Consider the following 21,295-nt stretch of genomic DNA (forward strand, 5'->3'; position numbering starts at 1 on the left):
TTTGGAGATAACCACAGAAGAACTAAATAGAGTTCAAAGTGTTCTAGAAGGAAGACGGAGAATTGGTTGCGGGTCAGTTGTTTCTCACTATAAGTCTTTGTACTAAAGATTTTTTAAAAAACTATGTGAATATACAATTTTAATGAAAGCTTTTTTTCCCCCCCTTTTGTCACACTCCCCTTAGTTTACTGGCTTTCTAGAAATTTTCTTCTTAATATAGTTAGATCCATCATCTGTCCCAAACCTACCAGTTAATTCCATTTTCTTCTGCACCACCCCTTCTCTTCATTCTTTGTAACCTCCTCAACAAGTGCACACTCACAAGCCAATTGTACACATTTTCCATCTGAATGCAGCTCCCTTTCTCTATGAATTCCATGCACCCATTTATGTCTCAGCAGTGTCTTTTCTCAGACTTTCCTTGGTCCAAAATGGCTTCATCCTTTTTTCATTTTCTATTAAGATTTTAAGTCCCAGAATAAAATCTGCCTCCTCCAGGAGCTGTCTGATTTCCAGAGACAAAAATGATTACTCTTTCTTCTGTACTCTCATAACTCTGCACACTGTTGATTCTTCTCACTCTACTGATGTCTTAAACTTATATCTCTATCTGCCTCCTTTTCTTTCTTTTTAATTGTAAGTTCAAGAATTTGTATGTTTTTATCTAGTGCAAATTTTGCATATGGTAATTGAAATAGTTGCTAGCCACTGTAATATAACTGATTTTTACTGTTGTTATTGATTCAAGAGGAATCTGAAGATTATGAGATGAGTGCCCCAGCACGTTAAAGTAAACATGAGCTGCCTTTACTGAGATGCCTATTAATACTTCTCCTATTCAGCCAAACCAGAAATAGACAATATTTTGTTCTGTCACAATTTTAGTGCCTTGTCTCTAAGTTCCAATTATATACATATTGTGTCAGGTTATGAGGAATAAGAAATGTAAGAAACCAATATCCATAAATAAGTAAATTACTAATGTATTAATTTTAATGAGTGTTTGCATTGTAAAGTCACCCACAGAGGGAAGTGCCTTGCTGGAGGGAATGAATTGCTTATAGTAAAACTAGGCCCTTGAGCTATTGTTTTGAGATCAAAGAGGGTTTCTTGGGGTCCTTAGGTTATGCCATATAACTCTTATACCATAGGTAATATAAATTCTGATGAATTTAAAGCATAGTAATACAGTTGGAAAATGGTCTTTGCATATTAGATCAAATAGATTTGAAATCGCATTATTTAGGATTAACTATTTCATAGGAGTAAGATTGAGTATAATACGAAGTATTAACCCCTGGTTATTGCTTGTTATTCTCATTCCCTAAGTAGTCTTACCACGTGTTCTTACTTCCCTCCCTACCTCCTCCCTCCCTCCTTCCCCCTCCTTCTCTTCTTCTCTCCCTCCCTCCCTCCCTTCCCTTCTGTGACTAACCCTAAATTTTTCCCTGCATCCTCACAGAAGGGCACTACAATTTTATTTTTCCTTTACTTCAGGAAATGCCACAGTAAAACAGTCTCGATACAGGATTATCATCCAGGAAGCAGCCAATGGAGGCCAAGAATGCCCAGATACCTTATTTGAAGAGCGAGAGTGTGAAGATATTTCATTGTGTCCCATATATCGGTAATTAGTTACCTTTTTAAATAACCATTAGATTTTAGTATAAATCATGACCTATTTTCTTCATATAGTTTATGATTTTTAGTGAGAAGTAAAATGAGATAATGTTTATCTTTAATAGCTCCACATTTCCCCCTCTTTTGAATATATTCAAAGGAGTAAAGAATATGAAAGTCATTTAACAGAGAAAAAGAAATAAACATGTTTTGATTTTAAGTGAGCTGCTGGAGTTCTGCCACCCAGGCAATCAATTTTAAGGATTAGGATCCAAAGAGATTTAGGATAAAGTGTTTACCTGGAAAACAAACACACACATAAGTTACCTCATTCTATTGTTTTTATCCTAAAGCTTTTAATTAAGAACTAAGAATAAATATGTACTTTTAAAATAGTTATTTACTTTTATTAAAAAAATTTGGTTCTTAAATTTTGTCATGTGCACATTTTAAGAAATTATCTATTTAGAAAAAGTTTAACCTATGGATAAAATTAAAAAAAAAAAGAAAATGACTTTTAAAGTATATCGTACTTATATGTTCCCTCTTGATGAACTGGTGATTATTATTTATAAAAGCAATCCCTGAGATTTATGTGTTTAGTCATTAATGTCCATTCTTTTAATGTTGGATTGAAGCATTGCTTTAAGGTACATCTGGAATAAATTTTTTCACTGTTGAGTTTTACTGCTTTGTGCAAAAGTGTCTAGTGTTTCTCTTGATTATTTGAAAAACTATATCTTAAAGCTATGAAATTCAAGGGCTAATTTATCAGGAAAATACAAGTTATTTTTCTTTTTTCTTCTTTCTCTCTCTTTATTTTTTAAAGAAGACTCCTCACATTAGATAATGTTAGAGTGTCATTGAAGAGTCTGCATTACTATCAATTCTATAATCCTTTATTCTCATTGTTTCTATCTAATGGCCAGTTTAAGGAGGATGTGAATAAATACTGGGAATATGCCCAGACTACCAGTTTTCTTTCATTAACCACAGGGCTGCTATGGAAACACAGTGAATTTTCATCCCTTTGTACATATCCCTATATATAAATATTGAAACTTCTGAGCCCCGCAAAAGAGCTCTTGGGGAAAGTAGCCAATTGAAAAAAGTAACCAAATCAAATGTTATTAGGTATTTTTATGGACCCAAGGCTATTATAATCAGAGAAAATCCTAGATGTTATTAGTGAGATTTTTCCTTTCTACTGTCTACTCTCTTCACTCTGGTTGCATTTCATTTTAGCCACTCATGTTTGAACTTGTTTTCATCATTGACCTCCTGCCATTTTCCCCAGAAACTAGTTTTGCTATGTCTGGATTGGATCCTTGTTATCATTTCTCATGATGCCTAGTTTAGTATGTATACACATTATCAGCATGATTCTCTGCTCCTCAGTAAAGCAGCCTTGAATTTTGAACAACATGGTTCCAATTTAGTTTTTGCATCCCTTCTCATTGGTATGTTAGGGAGGCAAGCTAATATAGGACCTTTATCATTATCTCCTGAATCTTCTTTTTGACTCCATTAAGGTGACATAATCACAGGCTTACATAGTTAAAACAGAATCAAAATGTCTGTAGAATTTTTTTTTGTGAATTTGAGCATCTCCCAACACATTAAGTTAATAACCAAAAGGGAAGGCAGCATGGTGATGTAGCCTTACAGAGAATTGACCATGGGGTCAAGGGTCTGTAGCTGAACATCCAGGGTTTTAGGAGGGACAACTGGCCTCTGAGTTGTGCAATCTCAGACATTTAACTTAACCTCCCCGAGCCCAAGTTTCTCATTCCAAAACCCAGTTTAATGAGAGTCCTGAAATTCCTTCTATTTCACTTTATGCAGCACACTGAACTAGACTGAACTCCATGGTCTCATTTCGATTTAGAAAGCCTCGGTAAACTGAAGAGATCTGAATGAATGCTACATCCTATTGAAAAATTGGACTAAAACCCCTTGACATTTCAGTTTCTGTGTTTTGGAATTATACTAAATGAATCTATGCATGTGCAAAGTAAATTTACAATTATTTAAAATTAAGGGGTTCTAGGGGTGCCTGGGTGGCTCAGTGGGTTGGGCCTCTGCCTTCGGCTCGGGTCGTGATCCCGGCGTCCTGGGATCGAGCCCCACATCGGGCTCTCTGCTCGGCCGGGAGCCTGCTTCCTCCTCTCTCTCTGCCTGCCTCTCTGCCTACTTGTGATCTCTGTCTGTCAAATTAAAAAAAAAATTTTTTTTTTCTTAAAATTAAGGGGTTCTTTAAATGGTGCTTTTCGGTTTAGGTGTTTCTTGATTTCTCAATTCCTCAACTATTCCTAATATGAATGCCACTTGAGTGAGGTCAATGATTATATTATATATATACATATATATATATTTATATATACATCTCACATATATATTACATATAAACTGGTCAATATTACATATATATTACATATATAATACATATATACATATGTAATATATTACACATATATGTAATGTATGTAATACATATATATGTGTATATATGTATATGTATATATATTGCATATGTATGTATTACATACATATGTATGTAATATATATGTAATATTATTGACCAGTTTTGCAAGATGAAAAAATCTTAGAGATCTTTATCTATCAATTATTTCATCTTGCAAAACTGGCCAATAATATTTTTGCTTCATGTTTCTGTTTCATTTTTTGAAGTAGCATCTCTTATTAGTGGTATTGGCTCATATGAAAAGTGTGAAAATATACTAAGGAAGGAGCAGAATCTGTGGTCACTCTTAAGGTTTGAGTTTTCTGGTACATACCTACAAATAGGCAGAGAGGCAGGCAAAGAGAGAGGGAGAAGCAGGCTCCCTGCTCACCCCGTATCGGGCTCGATCCCAGGACCCTGAGACCATGACCTGAGCCGAAGGCAGAGACTTAATCCGCTGATCCACCCAGGCACCCCTCTGGTACATTCTGAAGACAAGTTTAAGGATATAAGTCAGTCTGTCTTGTGGATCATAAAAATAGAAAATTTTGTTTACCTGAGAAAGGAAAACAGTGAGAAACCACAAGGCCTCCGCAGTGAATATTTCCTTTGAGGACTAGAAATACTGATGATTCATCAAAGCTGGATACGTTCCTCTTCCATGAGATGAACTATCACATAAGATAGGTCCCTGTGACCCCCTATCTCCCTTTTACTTTATGACTTATGGAGATATCTGAGTCACTTTAAAATCTTAGACACCACCGTATAAAAACCTCTGAAGCAAAAGATCAATTGTGAAAGTTTTCACCCCAAATTTTCAGATGTTCAAGCCTTGATTCTCACCGGCTCCAATGGGACATAGGGATCTCTCTCTCTCTCTCTCTCTCTTTTTCCTTTCCTCCTCTTCTTCCTCCTGCTCCTCTTCTCTTTCTTCTTCTTCCCTTTTTTTTTTTAAATAATTTTAGATAATATGGTGGGTAAAACTTCTCAGTTGATCTGTGCTTTTAAGGATTTTTACTGCTGCCTTGCCCAATGGACTACAGCTTATATGGAAAATGTCCACATTTTTAAAAAATGGAAATACTGCATTAACCGTGAATCTAGGGTAGAGTGGACTATTTCCTTCCCTATTGCTCCATTTTTTGACATTGATTTCAAATCAGGTTTTATTGAATTGCTGTTTTTGTGATTTCAAATTCATTCATTTTGTATATTTCTTTTGTATGTTTGTTATGGTGAAATTTTTAGTCTGCTCTTCTTTGTAATCACAGATGGAAGCCACAGAAATGGAGCCCTTGTATATTGGTGCCAGAGTCTGTCAGGCAGGGGATAATGGGCACCAGTGAAGCCTGTGGAAAGGGGGTACAAACAAGAGGTAAGGGAATTTTAAAACAGTTTTTCTGTTAAGATGTAATATAAAATTACATTATTCTTATAAACTATTGCTTATTTTACATTTGAATAATTATGATATTATTGGACTGAATTATTTATATTTATCAGTATTTGAGTTTAAGTTTGGCATTAGGTAATGTTGATATTATACTATCTTTTAACCATAACAAGCTAGTGTATCTGAGGACTAGTGCAACGAAAGCAGATATCTGTTCTCAGTCATTTGCATATCTTAGTGCTTGCGTTCCAAACACATGTTAGACATAATCCAAGGAATGAAAAATATGTCTGTGGTTAGACCCAACAGTAGTCATTGCACTTTTTTGGTGCTAATTTAATCTTTGTTAAATGAATTAAGGATAATTGAATGAATGGACTAATCTTAATAATCATGACTTAAATGTAATTGTTACATATATAGTTACTATGTGTTCTATATAATATACATAGAAAGGAACTATTTAAATTCCTGGAAGACATTGCAAGTAGTCTTCTGGATCAAAGTAGAAGTGCTTTTAATCATCAATGCCAAGGTGTGACGTATTGAAATCTCTGAAAAGCGCTCAGAGCCTCATCAGACTGCTCAGTTTCCTGTTTCATTCATAATCCAGATACCAATCAAATTGAGGCTTGATAAGAAGTGCTTTATTCTTAAAATTTAACCACTATGTTACTAAAGGGATATATGTGGCACCAACTGCATTAAAATGGCTTTATAATTTTTTCTAAAAGCTTTGTTTAGAATGAAGTGTCTCCTCCTGTTGCAAAAGTTAATGTATTGGTCGGGATCAGTCAAGCCAGCAGCACAATAACTCCCTGCTGTATCTGTTGATTCAGAGCTGTCCCCCATGACAGAGAAGTCCCCCATGGCCAGGTGGCAATCTTAACATCCAGGTCAATGGAATCTTATTGTCTCCTGGTGGAAGCATTGCTTCCTTTGGAACAAAGACCTATAGGGCAGCAAAACATAAGATCACAGGAGACAAGAAGCAAACATTTTACTAGTGAGTCACCAGAGGTTGTAGTGAGTTATGCCACTTCTCTTCATTCCCTCCTCTTGATTTTTGGACCTATGAATCCTGCCTGTGGGGGAAACAGTACCCCAAATCAGGTGCTGATTCAGAGCATATACAACCTTCTGTAAAACCTTATCTCAGCCCTGCAAGGTATTGCCACCTGACTGGAATTGTAATTGAGTCTGCAAAAGACCTTTCCACCACTCTGTCAGGCCAGCTGCTTCAGGATTGTCAGGGACATGGTAAGATTAACGAATTCCATGAGAATGGACCCATTGCAATACTTTGTTTGCTGTGAAGTGAGTTTCTTGATCAGAACTATAGACAATGCATTCTGTAAGTCCATGGATAATAGTTTGGGCAGAAGTATTATTCGCGGGGAAGGCAAGTCCATATCCAGGATAAATTTCTATTCCAGTAAGAACAAAGCTACGATAGAAGTGGTCCAGTGTAATCAACGTACGCCCATGTAGCCAGCTCGTCACTCTAGAGAGTGGGGCCGTATTAGGAACTTAGTGTTGCTGCCTGCTGCTGGCGTACTGGGCACTCAGTGATGGCTGTAGCTAGGTTGACATTAGTGAGTGGAAGTTCATATTGCTGAGCCTGAGAATGCCTTCTATTCCTGCTACCGTGGATACTTTGTTCATGAACCCATTTGATGATGGCAGGAGTCACTGGAGAAAGAGGGATGACTGAGGTGAATAGTATCCATACTATTCCATTTGACTGTTAATTTATTTCTCTGCTGAAGTCACCCTTTGGGGAACATTCACATGGGACTCAAATATGTTCACATTTTTCCCCATGCAGTAAGGTCTACCTATATAACTCTTCCCCAGATTTCCTTGTTAACCAACTTTCCAATCACGTTCCTTCCAAGACCTTGGCCATAGAACAAAACCATTGGCCACAGTCCATGAATCTGTATGTAATCCCATATCTGGCCATTTCTCCTTCCAAGTAAAGTGAACAATGAGGTACATTGCTTTACATTCTATCCACTGGGAAGATTTCTCTTTACCTCTCCCTTTCAGGGGTGTCTCAGGAAGGGGCAATAGTGCTATAGTTGTCCGTTTGGGGGGTTTGCCTAGATATTGTGCACTAGACCGGATTCTTCTCTTCTTCTGTCAACAGATTGTGGGGAACTCTTCTTGAGGCCATAGGTATAGGCTGGGAGAGAGCAGGTACTGTAGCAGAAGTGGGGACCATGGACATTTGCTCATTTGCTCATATAACTTACTTATGCCTTCAGGACCTGTGTGGGCTGAATTGTCTATATACTGCGTCCATTTGATGATGCCTTACCTTGTGGCTTGGTTTATTAGGTAATACCTGGTTCATGAAGGCAGCCTGCATCGTATGCTAATTTGGTGGCCCGTGATTAAGCCTTCATTCTCTAGCAAGACACAGTATCAGGCCAGAAGGTGTTTTGTAAAGAAGAATAGTTATCTGCAGAGGGTGGCAGGGCTTGGCTCCAACATCCTGAGGACCTGTCCTGCAGCAGTTCACTTGTAGAAGCCTCTAAAGGCTGCAAACAGAGTTCCTGTCTGCTACTGGTGCTTGATTAGCATTGGATCTGCAGGATCCTATGGCCCAAGTGGGAGAACAGTATGCACAAGGCCTGGACTACTATAGAGATTTTTCTCATTCTGGGACCTGCATAAAACTAGCAGCTTTTTGAGTCTCTTGGTAAATAGGCTGGACTAACACACTTGAATAAGGACTACGTTGCCTCCAAAATCCAAAGAGGCCCACTAGGTGTCGTGCCTAGTGCAAAAACTTATTCTTCATCAGTAGAAGGGATATCTTCACATGCCCCACACCACTGAAGCTCTGGAAATTTTCCTGGGGTAGAAGTCCCTGATTTTTTCAGATTTATTTCTTATCCTCTTACCAAAATATCTGAAGTAGTGGCTACATCTTGCTTACTAGATCCATTCAGAATGATGTCATTCATGTAATGCACTAGTATGCTATCTGATTGAAGGAAAAGACAATCTAGGTCCCCACAGAACTAAATTATGAAATAGGGCTGGAGAGTCAATATACCCCTGAGGTAGGAGAGTAAAGGTGTGTTGCTGGCCTTGCCACCCAAGAGCAAACTGTTTCTGGTGGTCTTTATTATCTTCAGATACAGCGATATGTGAAGTTAGGGCTTTAACATAGGAATTTGGGTCATTTCAGTTTTATAATAGTTACGCTTTAGAAATGATGACCCTTTCAGAAGATTTATAGATGTGAATTTCACTGGCAAGTTAATTTCATTCAGGACATCTATGAGGCTAGAGAGTACGTAAATTAAGGGAACGGACCACCTCCTTAAAACATTTTACTTGCCTATGTCAGAAAATTGTTGTAATAATACAGTCTTGTCATTGTAAAACCTTGACTACTTTCTACTGGAAAATTGTTATAATATATCTAGATCAGCAGTATCTCTAGGAATGAAGTTCTTTAAAAATGGCACTTTTGTGTGGCGCACAGGTTAACTCCATATGGTGGCTTAGACTCTGAGAGTTTGATACTAGCATAGCGTAATGGTTGGTTTTCACTGCAAAACCATTTAGTAATTCCTGAGGAGATGTTGCTCCTAAATTATGTGGAATCTTATCACATAAATGGCAAATTATCTGTCTTAGAATAATTCTACTTTAGATTTCAAGTTAAACAGATTCTAGCTGGAGACCTCCTAGTCCCTTAGACTAGACAAGTTATCTCTTTGAGTTTTCTCTAAATTAGACACCAATATTAGAGAATTTGTAGTGTTTATCTGTTGGGAAATTTGTACTTTTAAAGTAGTGGACTGGGTCTCCAATTTCAAGATAGTGAAGTAAAGACATTTCTATTCTATCTTTTCTCCGGAGATTACTTCAAAACCAGCAAAGAAGATGTGAGACAATAAGAAAAAAATAATGTCCAATGAGATATTGTTTGTAAAATTGCTCCAGAGAACAAGCAGCACATTAAACTCACCTTCAAGGAAATGAGGTGCCATCTGTAACCTCAGCCACAATATACGGTTTAGAAAGTGAGTGGAGATACAGGAAAGGACTTTGCAGAACAAGATTATGCTAAAGTGTTGGCAGGGGTGAAGGTGTGGGGGCTGAAGGGAAATGGAGTGATTTGTCCTGGAGAACTCCAGAAAGTTACCACAGTCTGCAGAAGGAAGTAGGCAAGTATGTGTTTGTGTCTGTGTGTGCATGCTTTTGTGTGTGTGTGTGTGTGTGTGTGTGTGTGTCTTAGGGGTGGGAGAAAACAGGAGCTTTTGGAAGTCTGATTAAAGAACAGTGAGCAATGTCATCCCTTTCTCTATTCTTGTGGGAGCCTAGAGGCTTATTCTCTGGGGATATAAAACCAGAGGGACAACCAGCAGAGGAGAGTGGAGCCCTAGCCTCAAATCAGGAGGATCAAAAGAAAGCCCAAGTGAGGGAGGAGTCAAGATGGCGGAGAAGTAGCAGGCTGAGACGACATCGGGTAGCAGGAGATCAGCTAGATAGCTTATCTAACCATTGTGAACACCTATAAATCCAACGGGAAATCGAAGAGAAGAAGAGCAACAATCCCAGAAACAGAAAATCGATCACTTTCTGAAAGGTAGGACCTGCGGAGAAGTGAATCCAAAGCGACGGGAAGATAGACCCCGGGGGGAGGGGCCGGCACCCGGCAAGCGGCGGAGCGACGGAGCACAAAATCGGGACTTTTAAAAGTCGGCTCCACTGGGAGACATCGCTCCAGAGGCTAAACTGGGGGGAAACCCAGGCGGGGTCAGCATAATCCCAGGACCCGCAGGGTCACAGAAGGACTGGGGATGTCTGAGTGCCGCAGAGCTCGCAGGTATTAGAGCGGGGAAGCCGGCTATAGCGACAAAGCCGAGGAGTGAGCTCTAAGGCCGGGGTTACCTTGTGCCGGTCGCAGGCTGGGTGGGCTCGGAGCGCGGCCGGAGGCCACGGAGACAAAAGCGACCCGGCGCTTTTCTCCAGCTCCAACAATTGACTGCTTTCCTCGAGGCACGACCGCAAGCCAGGGAGGCGGGGCTATTGGGCGCTTTGCTCTGAGAGTGCACTGAGGAGCGGAACCCCAAGCTCTCGGCTCCTCCGGGCCGAGAGATTGGGAGGCCGCCATCTTCATTCCCGTCCTCCGGAACTCTACGGAAAGCGCTCAGGGAACAAAAGCTCCCGAAAGCTAACCCGAGCGGATTACTTAGCCTGGCCCCTGGCAAGGGCGGTGCAATTCCGCCTGCGGCAAAGACACTTGAGAATCACTACAACAGGCCCCTCCCCCAAGAAGATCAACAAGAAACCATCCAAAACCAACTTCAGTCACCAAGAACAGCGGAATTCCACAGCAGGAGAAAGCAAATCCTACCTGGACAAAATGACAAGGCGGAAAAACTCACCTCAAAAAAAAGAACAAGAGGCCGTACCGAAGGCTGGAGACCTAATCAATACAGACATAGGTAGCATGACAGATCTAGAGTTCAGAATGACAATTCTCAAGGTTCTAGCCGGGCTCGAAAAAGGCATAGAAGATATTAGAGAAACCCTCTCCGGAGAGATAAAAGCCCTTTCTGGAGAAATAAAAGAACTAAAATCTAACCAAGTTGAAATCAAAAAAGCTATTCATGAGGTGCAATCAAAAATGGAAGCTCTCACTGCCAGGATAAATGAGGCAGAAGAAAGAATTAGTGACATAGAAGACCAAATGACAGAGAATAAAGAAGCTGAGCAAAAGAGAGACAAACAACTACTGGAACACGAGGAGAGGATTCGAGAGATAAGTGACACCATAAGACGACACAACATTAGAATAATTGGGATTCCAGAAGAAGAAGAAAGAGAGAGGGGAGCAGAAGGTATATTGGAGACAATTATTGGAGAGAATTTCCCTAATATGGCAAAGGGAACAAACATCAAAATCCAGGAGATGCTAAGAACGCCCCTCAAAATCAATAAAAATAGGTCCACACCTCGTCACCTGATAGTAAAATTTACAAGTCTTAGCGACAAAGAGAAAATCCTGAAAGCAGCCCGGGAAAAGAAGTCTGTAACATACAAGGGTAAAAACATTAGATTGGCAGCGGACCTATCCACAGAGACCTGGCAGGCCAGAAAGAACTGGCATGATATATTCAGAGCACTAAACGAGAAAAACATGCAGCCAAGAATACTATATCCGGCTAGGCTATCATTGAAAATAGAAGGAGAGATAAAGAGCTTCCAGGACAAACAAAAGCTGAAAGAATTTGCAAACACCAAACCAGCTCTACAGGAAATATTGAAAGGGGTCCTCTAAGCAAAGAGAGACCCTAAAAGTAGTAGATCAGAAAGAAACAGAAACAATATACAGTAACAATCATCTTACAGGCAATACAATGGCACTAAATTCATATCTCTCAATAGTTACCCTGAATGTTAATGGGCTCAATGCCCCAATCAAAAGACACAGGGTATCAGAATGGATAAGAAAACAAAACCCATCCATATGCTGCCTACAAGAAACTCATTTTAGACCCGAAGACACCTCCAGATTTAAAGTGAGGGGGTGGAAAACAATGTACCATGCTAATGGACATCAGAAGAAAGCTGGGGTGGCAATCCTTATATCAGATCAATTAGATTTTAAGCCAAAGACTATAATAAGAGATGAGGAAGGACACTATATCATACTCAAAGGGTCTGTCCAACAAGAAGATCTAACAATCTTAAATATCTATGCCCCTAACATGGGAGCAGCCAACTATATAAACCAATTAATAACAAAATCAAAGAAATACATCAACAGTAATACAATAATAGCAGGGGACTTTAACACTCCCCTCACTGAAATGGACAGATCATCTAAGCAAAAGATCAACAAGGAAATAAAGGCCTTAAATGACACACTGGACCAGATGGACATCACAGATATATTCAGAACATTCCATCCCAAAGCAACAGAATATACATTCTTCTCTAGTGCACATGGAACATTCTCCAGAATAGACCACATCCTGGGTCATAAATCAGGTCTCAATCGATACCAAAAGATCGAGATCATTCCCTGCATATTTTCAGACCACAATGCTCTGAAGCTCGAACTCAATCACAAGAGGAAATTTGGAAAGAACGCAAATACATGGAGACTAAACAGCATCCTTCTAAAAAATGAATGGGTCAACCAGGAAATTAAAGAAGAATTGAAAAAATTCATGGAAACAAATGATAATGAAAACACAACAGTTCAAAATCTGTGGGACACAACAAAGGCAGTCCTGAGAGGAAAATATATAGCAGTGCAAGCCTTTCTCAAGAAACAAGAAAGGTCTCAAATACACAACCTAACCCTACACCTAAAGGAGCTGGAGAGAGAACAACAAAGAAAGCCTAAACCCAGCAGGAGAAGAGAAATCATAAAGATCAGAGCAGAAATCAATGAAATAGAAACTAAAAAAACAATAGAACAAATCAACAAAACTAGGAGCTGGTTCTTTGAAAGAATTAATAAGATTGATAAGCCCCTGGCCAGACTTATCAAAAAGAAAAGAGAAAGGACGCAAATAAATAAAATCATGAATGAAAGAGGAGAGATCACAACCAACACCAAAGAAATACAAACAATTATAAGAACATACTACGAGCAACTCTATAGCAACAAATTTGACAACCTGGAAGAAATGGATACATTTCTAGAGATGTATAAACTACCACAACTGAACCAGGAAGAAATAGATAACCTGAACAGACCCATAACCAGTAAGGAGATTGAAACAGTCATCAAAAATCTCCAAACAAACAAAAGTCCAGGACCAGACGGCTTCCCAGGGGAATTCTACCAAACATTTAAAGAAGAATTAATTCCTATTCTCCTGAAACTGTTCCAAAAAATAGAAATGGAAGGAAAACTTCCAAACTCATTCTATGAGGCCAGCATCACCTTGATCCCAAAACCAGACAAGGATCCCACCAAAAAAGAGAATTACAGACCAATATCCTTGATGAACACAGATGCGAAAATTCTCACCAAAATACTGGCCAATAGGATCCAACAGTACATTAAAAGGATTATTCACCACGACCAAGTGGGATTTATTCCAGGGCTGCAAGGTTGGTTCAACATCCGCAAATCCATCAATGTGATACAATACATTAATAAAAGAAAGAGTAAGAACCATATGATACTCTCAATAGATGCTGAAAAAGCATTTGACAAAGTGCAGCATCCCTTCCTGATTAAAACTCTTCAAAGTGTAGGGATAGAAGGCACATACCTCAATATTATCAAAGCCATCTATGAAAAACCCACTGCAAATATCATTCTCAATGGAGAAAAACTGAAAGCTTTTCCGCTAAGGTCAGGAACACGGCAGGGATGTCCGTTATCACCACTGCTGTTCAACATAGTACTAGAAGTCCTAGCCTCAGCAATCAGACAACAAAAAGAAATTAAAGGCATCCAAATCGGCAAAGAAGAAGTCAAACTATCACTCTTTGCAGATGATATGATACTATATGTGGAAAACCCAAAAGGCTCCACTCCAAAACTGCTAGAACTTATACAGGAATTCAGTAAAGTGTCAGGATATAAAGTCAATGCACAGAAATCAGTCGCATTTCTTTACACTAACAACAAGACAGAAGAAAGAGAAATTGAGGAGTCAGTCCCATTTACCATCGTACCCAAAACCATAAGATACCTAGGAATAAATCTAACCAAAGAGGCAAAGAATCTATACTCAGAAAACTATAAAGTACTCATGAAAGAAATTGAGGAAGACACAAAGAAATGGAAAAATATTCCATGCTCATGGATTGGAAGAACAAATATTGTGAAAATGTCTATTTTACCTAAAGCAATCTACACATTTAATGCAATCCCTATCAAAATCCCATCCATTTTTTTTAAAGAAATAGAACAAATAATCCTAAAATTTATATGGAACCAGAAAAGACCTCGAATAGCCAAAGGAATATTGAAAAAGAAAGCCAAAGTCGGTGGTATCACAATTCCAGACTTCAAGCTCTATTACAAAGCTGTCATCATCAAGACAGTATGGTACTGGCACAAAAACAGACATATAGACCAATGGAACAGAATAGAGAGCCCAGAAATAGACCCTCAACTCTATGGTCAACTAATCTTCGACAAAGCAGGAAAGAATATCCAATGGAAAAAAGACAGCCTCTTCAACAAATGGTGCTGGGAAAATTGGACAGCCACATGCAGAAAAATGAAATTGGACTATTTCCTTACACCACACACGAAAATAGACTCAAAGTGGATGAAGGACCTCAATGTGCGAAAGGAATCTATCAAAATCCTTGAGGAGAATGCAGGCAGCAACCTCTTTGACCTCCACCGCAGCAACTTCTTCCTAGGAACATCGTCAAAGGCAACAGAAGCAAGGGCAAAAATGAACTATTGGGATTTCATCAAGATCAAAAGCTTTTGCACAGCAAAGGAAACAGTTAACAAAACCAAAAGACAACTGACAGAATGGGAGAAGATATTTGCAAACGACATATCAGATAAAGGGCTCGTATCCAAAATCTATAAAGAGCTTATCAAACTCAATACCCAAAGAACAAATAATCCAGTCAAGAAATGGGCAGAGGACATGAACAGACATTTCTGCAAGGAAGACATCCAGATGGCCAACAGACACATGAAAAAATGCTCCACATCACTCGGCATCAGGGAAATACAAATCAAAACCACAATGAGATACCACCTCACACCAGTCAGAATGGCTAAAATTAACAAGTCAAGAAATGACAGATGCTGGCGAGGATGCGGAGAGAGGGGAACCCTCCTACACTGTTGGTGGGAATGCAAGCTGGTGCAACCACTCTGGAAAACAGTGTGGAGGTTCCTCAAAAAACTGAAAATAGAGCTACCCTACGACCCAGCAATTGCACTCCTGGGTATATATCCTAAAGATACAAACGTGGTGCTCCGAAGGGGCACGTGCACCCGAATGTTTATAGCAGCAATGTCCACAATAGCCAAACTGTGGAAAGCGCCTAGATGTCCATCAACAGATGAATGGCTAAAGAAGAAGTGGTATATATACACAATGGAATACTATGCAGCCATCAAAAGACATGAAATCTTGCCATTTGCGACGACGTGGATGGAACTAGAGGGTATCATGCTTAGCGAAATAAGTCAATCGGAGAAATATAACTATCATATGATCTCTTTGATATGAGGAAGTGGAGATGCAAGGTGGGGGGGTTTGGGGGGAGGTAGGAAAAGAAAAAATGAAAAGATGGGATTGGGAGGGAGACAAACCATAAAAGACTCAATCTCAAGAAACAGACTGAGGGTTGCGGGGGGGAAGGGGGATGGGAGAGGGTGGTGGGGAAATGGACATTGGGGAGGGTATGTGCTATGATGAGTGCTGTGAAATGTGTAAACCAGACGATTCACAGACCTGTACCCCTGGGGATAAAAATACATTATATGTTTATTAAAATAAAAAAATTAAAAAAAAAAAAAAAAAAAAAAAAAAAAAAAAAAAGAAAGCCCAAGTAAGGAATTAGGAGACCTCAGTTCTCTTCTTTCACCTGCTTTAGCAAGCTAGCCAGGTGGCTTTTATACTTTTCAGTTCCATGGATGCCCTATCAATCTAAAAACACTTTAAATTTAAATTTCTCTTTGAGGAGTTTTTGAATCACAGAGGGAACATGAATTTAGACCATAAAATCATGGAAAGGCCAGCTTGGGGTTATAAATTCTCACAAGAGATTTTTCCTCCCCTCACCATCCAGTGTTCAGTGTTTGATATGCAAGTGGCCTTGCCAAGGCATTTTGCTTTGCATGTTTATCTCTACTTCACTCATACATGGAGGACTGGCTTTTGTCTTGTCATTTTTTGGTGTGGGTCCTTTTATGAGATTCTCTATAGTAAAACTTGAAGACATGACAAAGGAAACTGGGGTCTCCAAGATTTGGTAGAAGCCCTTAAGATGAAAGTTGTCTGGCTTGCTTACCTTGCATCCCAAGTTTTTACTTTGTTTTGTGCTTTATGGATTATTTGATTTGGAGCCAGCCCAACGATACATTCAGAAAATACATGTTTTTTCTAGTGGGTTTTTTTTTTTTTCATTTGTAAGGTCTTTTATGATTTTTAAGCCATTATACTGCTCAAAACAGAGGTACTCCTTGTTTTATCTCACTGTTTATATTGGTGACCTCGTTAATTGATTTGCAGTAAGAATACATTTATATCAATACTCTTGTAATAAAAAAAAAAAAGAAAGGAAGGAAAATAGAAGGACAAACAGAATTACAGCTGGAACTAAATGTCTATACCATCTCCAAGGAAATGCAAATCTGGGGTTCCAGTGTCTTAGCTGTCCCATACTTTAGCGAGAGCCATGGATTCTCTCTGCCCAGCTCCCTGTACTTAATCGGAATAAAGAAGGCATGGTTACTCAGCTTTTATGGCAAATGAAAACATAAGAGGAATAAACTTATGTTTTCTCACATTCTTTTTGATGAAACTGCCCTTAAAAGGATACAAAGTTCATACTATAAAAGAAAAAGTTAAAGGTGCTGCCATTCCTAGAAGGGGCCTGAATTTGTCTGTGGACTGATAGGGTCTAATTCTTATAATGCTATTCACAGTGATTATTTTCAAACTGGCTAATGGACTTGCCAGTGTGTTTCTTTTGGATGTTGCTTTCTTCTTATTCATAAGCTTGTGAGTATACTCTTTCACAGACAGGGCCTGGATATAGACAGCTCTCTACCAGACGCAGAGTAGGTATTGGAGACTGAGGTTGTCCTGTCTAGGATATCCTTGACTTCCACGATGTACCTATATTCTTTTTTGGTTTGTTTTCACTGAGCAGTGTGTATGTGGACCAACAGAGGCAGAACTCTCTCAGATTTTTTGTTCTTCCTTAATTGTTTTTTTGTCCCTGAGAGAGGCCAAGTCTTATACAATAGTTTTGATGGAATCTGTGTTTTCTTTGCATCCAAGGGATCTCTTTAAATAAATGTCTTTTACAGATAAAAAAAGGCAAAATAATCCACTAACAAGATGAGTTGATTTATGTTTACTTTTAAAAAGGGAGAAGGTTAGAAATAGGAAAAAGCTAAAGAAAAAAATAATCTAAAGCCCTTAATAATCAAGCAATAACACCTGGTATTCAAAAATGAAAATTTGTATGAAATATATATTTGTATTGTCTGCCATTTTAACAAGCCATGCTTTTTTTCACATATTACTTCTTTTTTAAATTAAATTTTTATTTAAGTTGTAGTTAGTTAATATACAGTGTAATATTAGTTTCAGGTATATGATACAATGATCCATTCATCACCCAGTGCTCATCAGGACAAGGACACTCCTAATTCCCATAACCTATTCCATCCATTTTCCCCACCCACCTCCCCTCTGGTAACCATCAGTGTGTTCCATAGAGTTAAGTGTCTGTTTCTTGGTTTGCCTCCCTCTCTCTTCTCTCTGTCTCTTTTCCATTTGCTCATTTATTTTGTTTCTTAAATTCCACATATAAGTGAAATCATATGGTATTTGTCTTTTTCTGACTGACTTATTCCACTTAGCATTGTATTCTCTTGCCTCATCCACGCTGTTACAAATGGCAAGATTTTGTTCTTTTTGATGGCTGGGTAATATTCCATTGTATATATAGATATCACACCTTCTTTATCCATTCATTAGTCAGTGGACATTTGGGCTGTTTCCAGATTTGGTTATTATAGATAATGTTGCTATAAATATTGGGGTGCATTCAATACTAATTGAATTAGTATTTTTGTATTCCTTGGATAAATGGCTAGTAGTACCATTGCTGGATCATAGGTAGTTTTATTTTTAGCTTTTTGAAGAAACTTCTTACTTTTCAAAGGCCTTTAATATTGGATTAAATCTTTAAAAATTGATTTATATAATTTTTGCAAGACTATATAAATATAGGCTCTATAGCCATATAAAAAAAGGCAAATAAAGATACTACATAAGCAATTCCATGAGAAATTATTCATATTATAGGTCCAAGTACTCTAAATTTATGACCAAAAAAGTTTTTCTCTAGTTATGTTGTCTTCATGGGGAAAAACATATCTGGAAGAACATACAGAAACACAACAAAAAACATACACTTTGAAATAGAGAAGTGATTATGGCCTGTTGAAACAGCCAATCAGCTAGTCATTCTCTTCTTTCTAATGCCAAGAATCCTTGTATTTTTAGAGAGGAATAGAGTATCTCTGGATGACTGACCTTTTTATTCTCTAGGCAGAGAAAGTCATAGGCATTTAACCTTACAAGTTGTTCCCATTTAGTTTCTGTCATATTTATCAACATAGATCACAACAAGAAAAAAAAAATAAGTCATTTCAGTAGATTCAGAGAAGACAAGTATATAGGTTTTATTTATTTATTTATTTATTTATTTTAAAGATTTATTTATTTGGCAGGGAGTAGGCAGAGGCAGACAGAGGGGGGGGGGGAAGCAGGCTCCCCACTGAGCAGAGAGCCCGATGTGGGGCTCGATCCCAGGACCCTGAGATCATGACCTGAGCCAAAAGCAGAGGCTTTAACCCACTGAGCCACCCAGGTGCCCCAAGTATATAGGTTTTAACTGTGACCGAGCAATAATCAGAGTCAGAGATAGTCCTTTTTATTTTTATTTTATTTTATTTTTTACTGTGTTATGTTAGTCACCATACAGTACATCATTAGTTTTTGATGTAGTGTTCCATGATTCATTGTTTGTGTATAATACCCAGTGCTCCATGCAATCTTTGCCTTCCTTAATATCCATCACTGGGCCAACCCATCCCCCAATCCCCACCCTCTTATAAAACTCTGCATTTGTTTCCCAGAGTCCATAGTCTCTCGTGGTTCATCTCCCACTCTGATTTCTCCCCCTTCGTTTTTCCCTTCTCCTAATGTCTACCATGCTATTCCTTATGTTCCACAAATAAGTGAGACCATATGATTACTTATGTTCCACAAATAAGTGAAATCATATGATAGTGGACTTTTCTCTGCTTGACTTATTTCACTCAGCATAATCTCCTCCAGTCCCATCCAAGTTGATGTAAAAGTTGATATTCATCCTTTCTGATGCCTGAGTAATATTCCATTGTGTATATGGACCACATTTTCTTTATCCTTTCATCTGTTGAGAGCATCTTGGCTCTTCCCACAGTTTGGCTATAGTGGACATTGCTGCTATGAACATTGGGGTACATATGACCCTTCTTTTCACTACATCTGTATCTTTGGGGTAAATACCCAGTATTGCAATTGCTGAGCCAGTAGCTCTATTTTTAATTTTTTAAGGAACTCCACACTTTTTTATTTATGGAAGCAGGAAGTTTGCTGGGAAGGGAAGTGATGAACAAAATGAGCATTTCCAGGGGGAAGGAGGTAACTGTAGCTGTCTCAGGAACTCCTTCTACAGATGTGTTTCTTAAATGGGGAGGGCATGTAGTGATATCTTTCTGGGTAATCTTAAGAAAGGAGGGCCCAAATCAGTGTACTTGAGAGCCCAAATCAGTGTACTAAAGTTTTCAGTCTAAGCAATGAACAACACTATTTTCAATAACTTGTGATATCATTTTAATAACTGCTCATCTCCCAGGAAAAAATAATCAGACCCCAGTATTCTTGATATTAAAAATCATTCTTGGGGTCATTTCTAACTTCAGTTCTAACTTCAACACCAGAATAACCAGTTGGAGTACATCACGTTTTTTTTTTTTTTTTATTAATGTATCTTGTTAATTAGCACCTGATTCAAAAATGCCTGATGATAAATATTTTTAAGGAACTTCAAAAACATCTCCTCTAAATGTAATTTTTTTAGTGTGAAAATACAAGGAGGATCAGGTAGAATGTAGAAGTTAAATTGACAGTGTAGGGCAACTCTCTAAATTACAATATCCTCCAATTTTAACAAAAGAATAGGTTTTCTAATACCATAGGCATTGGTTTAGAGAGTAAAGTGTGAAACTTCTAGCAAAGATTGCCTTTTTTACGTAAGTGAATAATGATTCTTGGAGTTATTTTTCATTTCCTTTTCAAGTGTAAGGATAAGATTAGCTTTGGAGCTTTCATGGTTGCTGCAGGTAGAATATGCACTTTTTTTTAAATTGGCAATGAATTAAAAACTATTAAAGGAGGTGAGTAACCTAAGGCATGACGCCTTAGTAACAGTGTTACCTGCTTGCTTTGGAGATACTGTCTTCACTAGCCTCTCCATTTTTTAACATAAGAAGCTATAACACAAAGTACAAAATAACTCTGAAGTCCACCTGCTCACTTCCCTAGTCGGTATGTTCCTGATGAAATGGGTCTCAGGGGTGGGGATGCGTAGGGGGTAATTTTTTTTTTTTTTCATTTGAGTAATACAATCATTTGCTAAACTAGGAACAATAATTTTCTCTTCTGACCTCATGGCTCTCAGTTACAGTACTGTCTTCCCTTCAGGAATGTTAATATGAATTTCAAAGTCTACTGCAAACTGTGTAAATGTAATAGGATTATACTTCCCTTGTCCATGACCAGAATTCAGTCTCTTCAAATAGATGTGAATCTCTAGGCTTCCCTTAACACTCAGGTGACTAAGGCCAAAGTATTCATTTCCGGTTATCCCAGGAGCCATCTTAGGCTTGTATCAGAAACAAGTAATGTTATTATTATTATTATTATTATTATTTTGCATTTCTAAAGAAAAAGGAAAAAAAAAAAAAAGAAAAAGGAAACTCCAGCACTCCTAGTAGCAGCAGAAAGAGGAGGAGCTCCTACTTGCTCTAGAGTCTCTGAAAACTAACAGAG

General features: G+C 38.4%; 1 protein-coding gene across 1 annotated transcript in view; it reads left to right on the top strand.

Annotated features, from left to right (window-relative positions):
- THSD7B (thrombospondin type 1 domain containing 7B) overlaps nucleotides 1-21,295 on the top strand; it is a gene marked incomplete at both ends in the record, with an annotated part of 715,794 nt that overhangs the window by 368,295 nt on the left and 326,204 nt on the right. Inside the window, 2 exons of the mRNA XM_080799662.1 lie at nucleotides 1,498-1,627; nucleotides 5,359-5,462. Coding sequence (XP_080655788.1) covers nucleotides 1,498-1,627; nucleotides 5,359-5,462 — 234 coding nt within the window. The remainder of the gene's footprint in view (nucleotides 1-1,497; nucleotides 1,628-5,358; nucleotides 5,463-21,295) is intronic.

Source organism: Martes martes (assembly GCF_963455335.1).
Source record: "Martes martes genome assembly, chromosome: 3".
NCBI classification, from domain to species: domain Eukaryota; kingdom Metazoa; phylum Chordata; class Mammalia; order Carnivora; family Mustelidae; genus Martes; species Martes martes.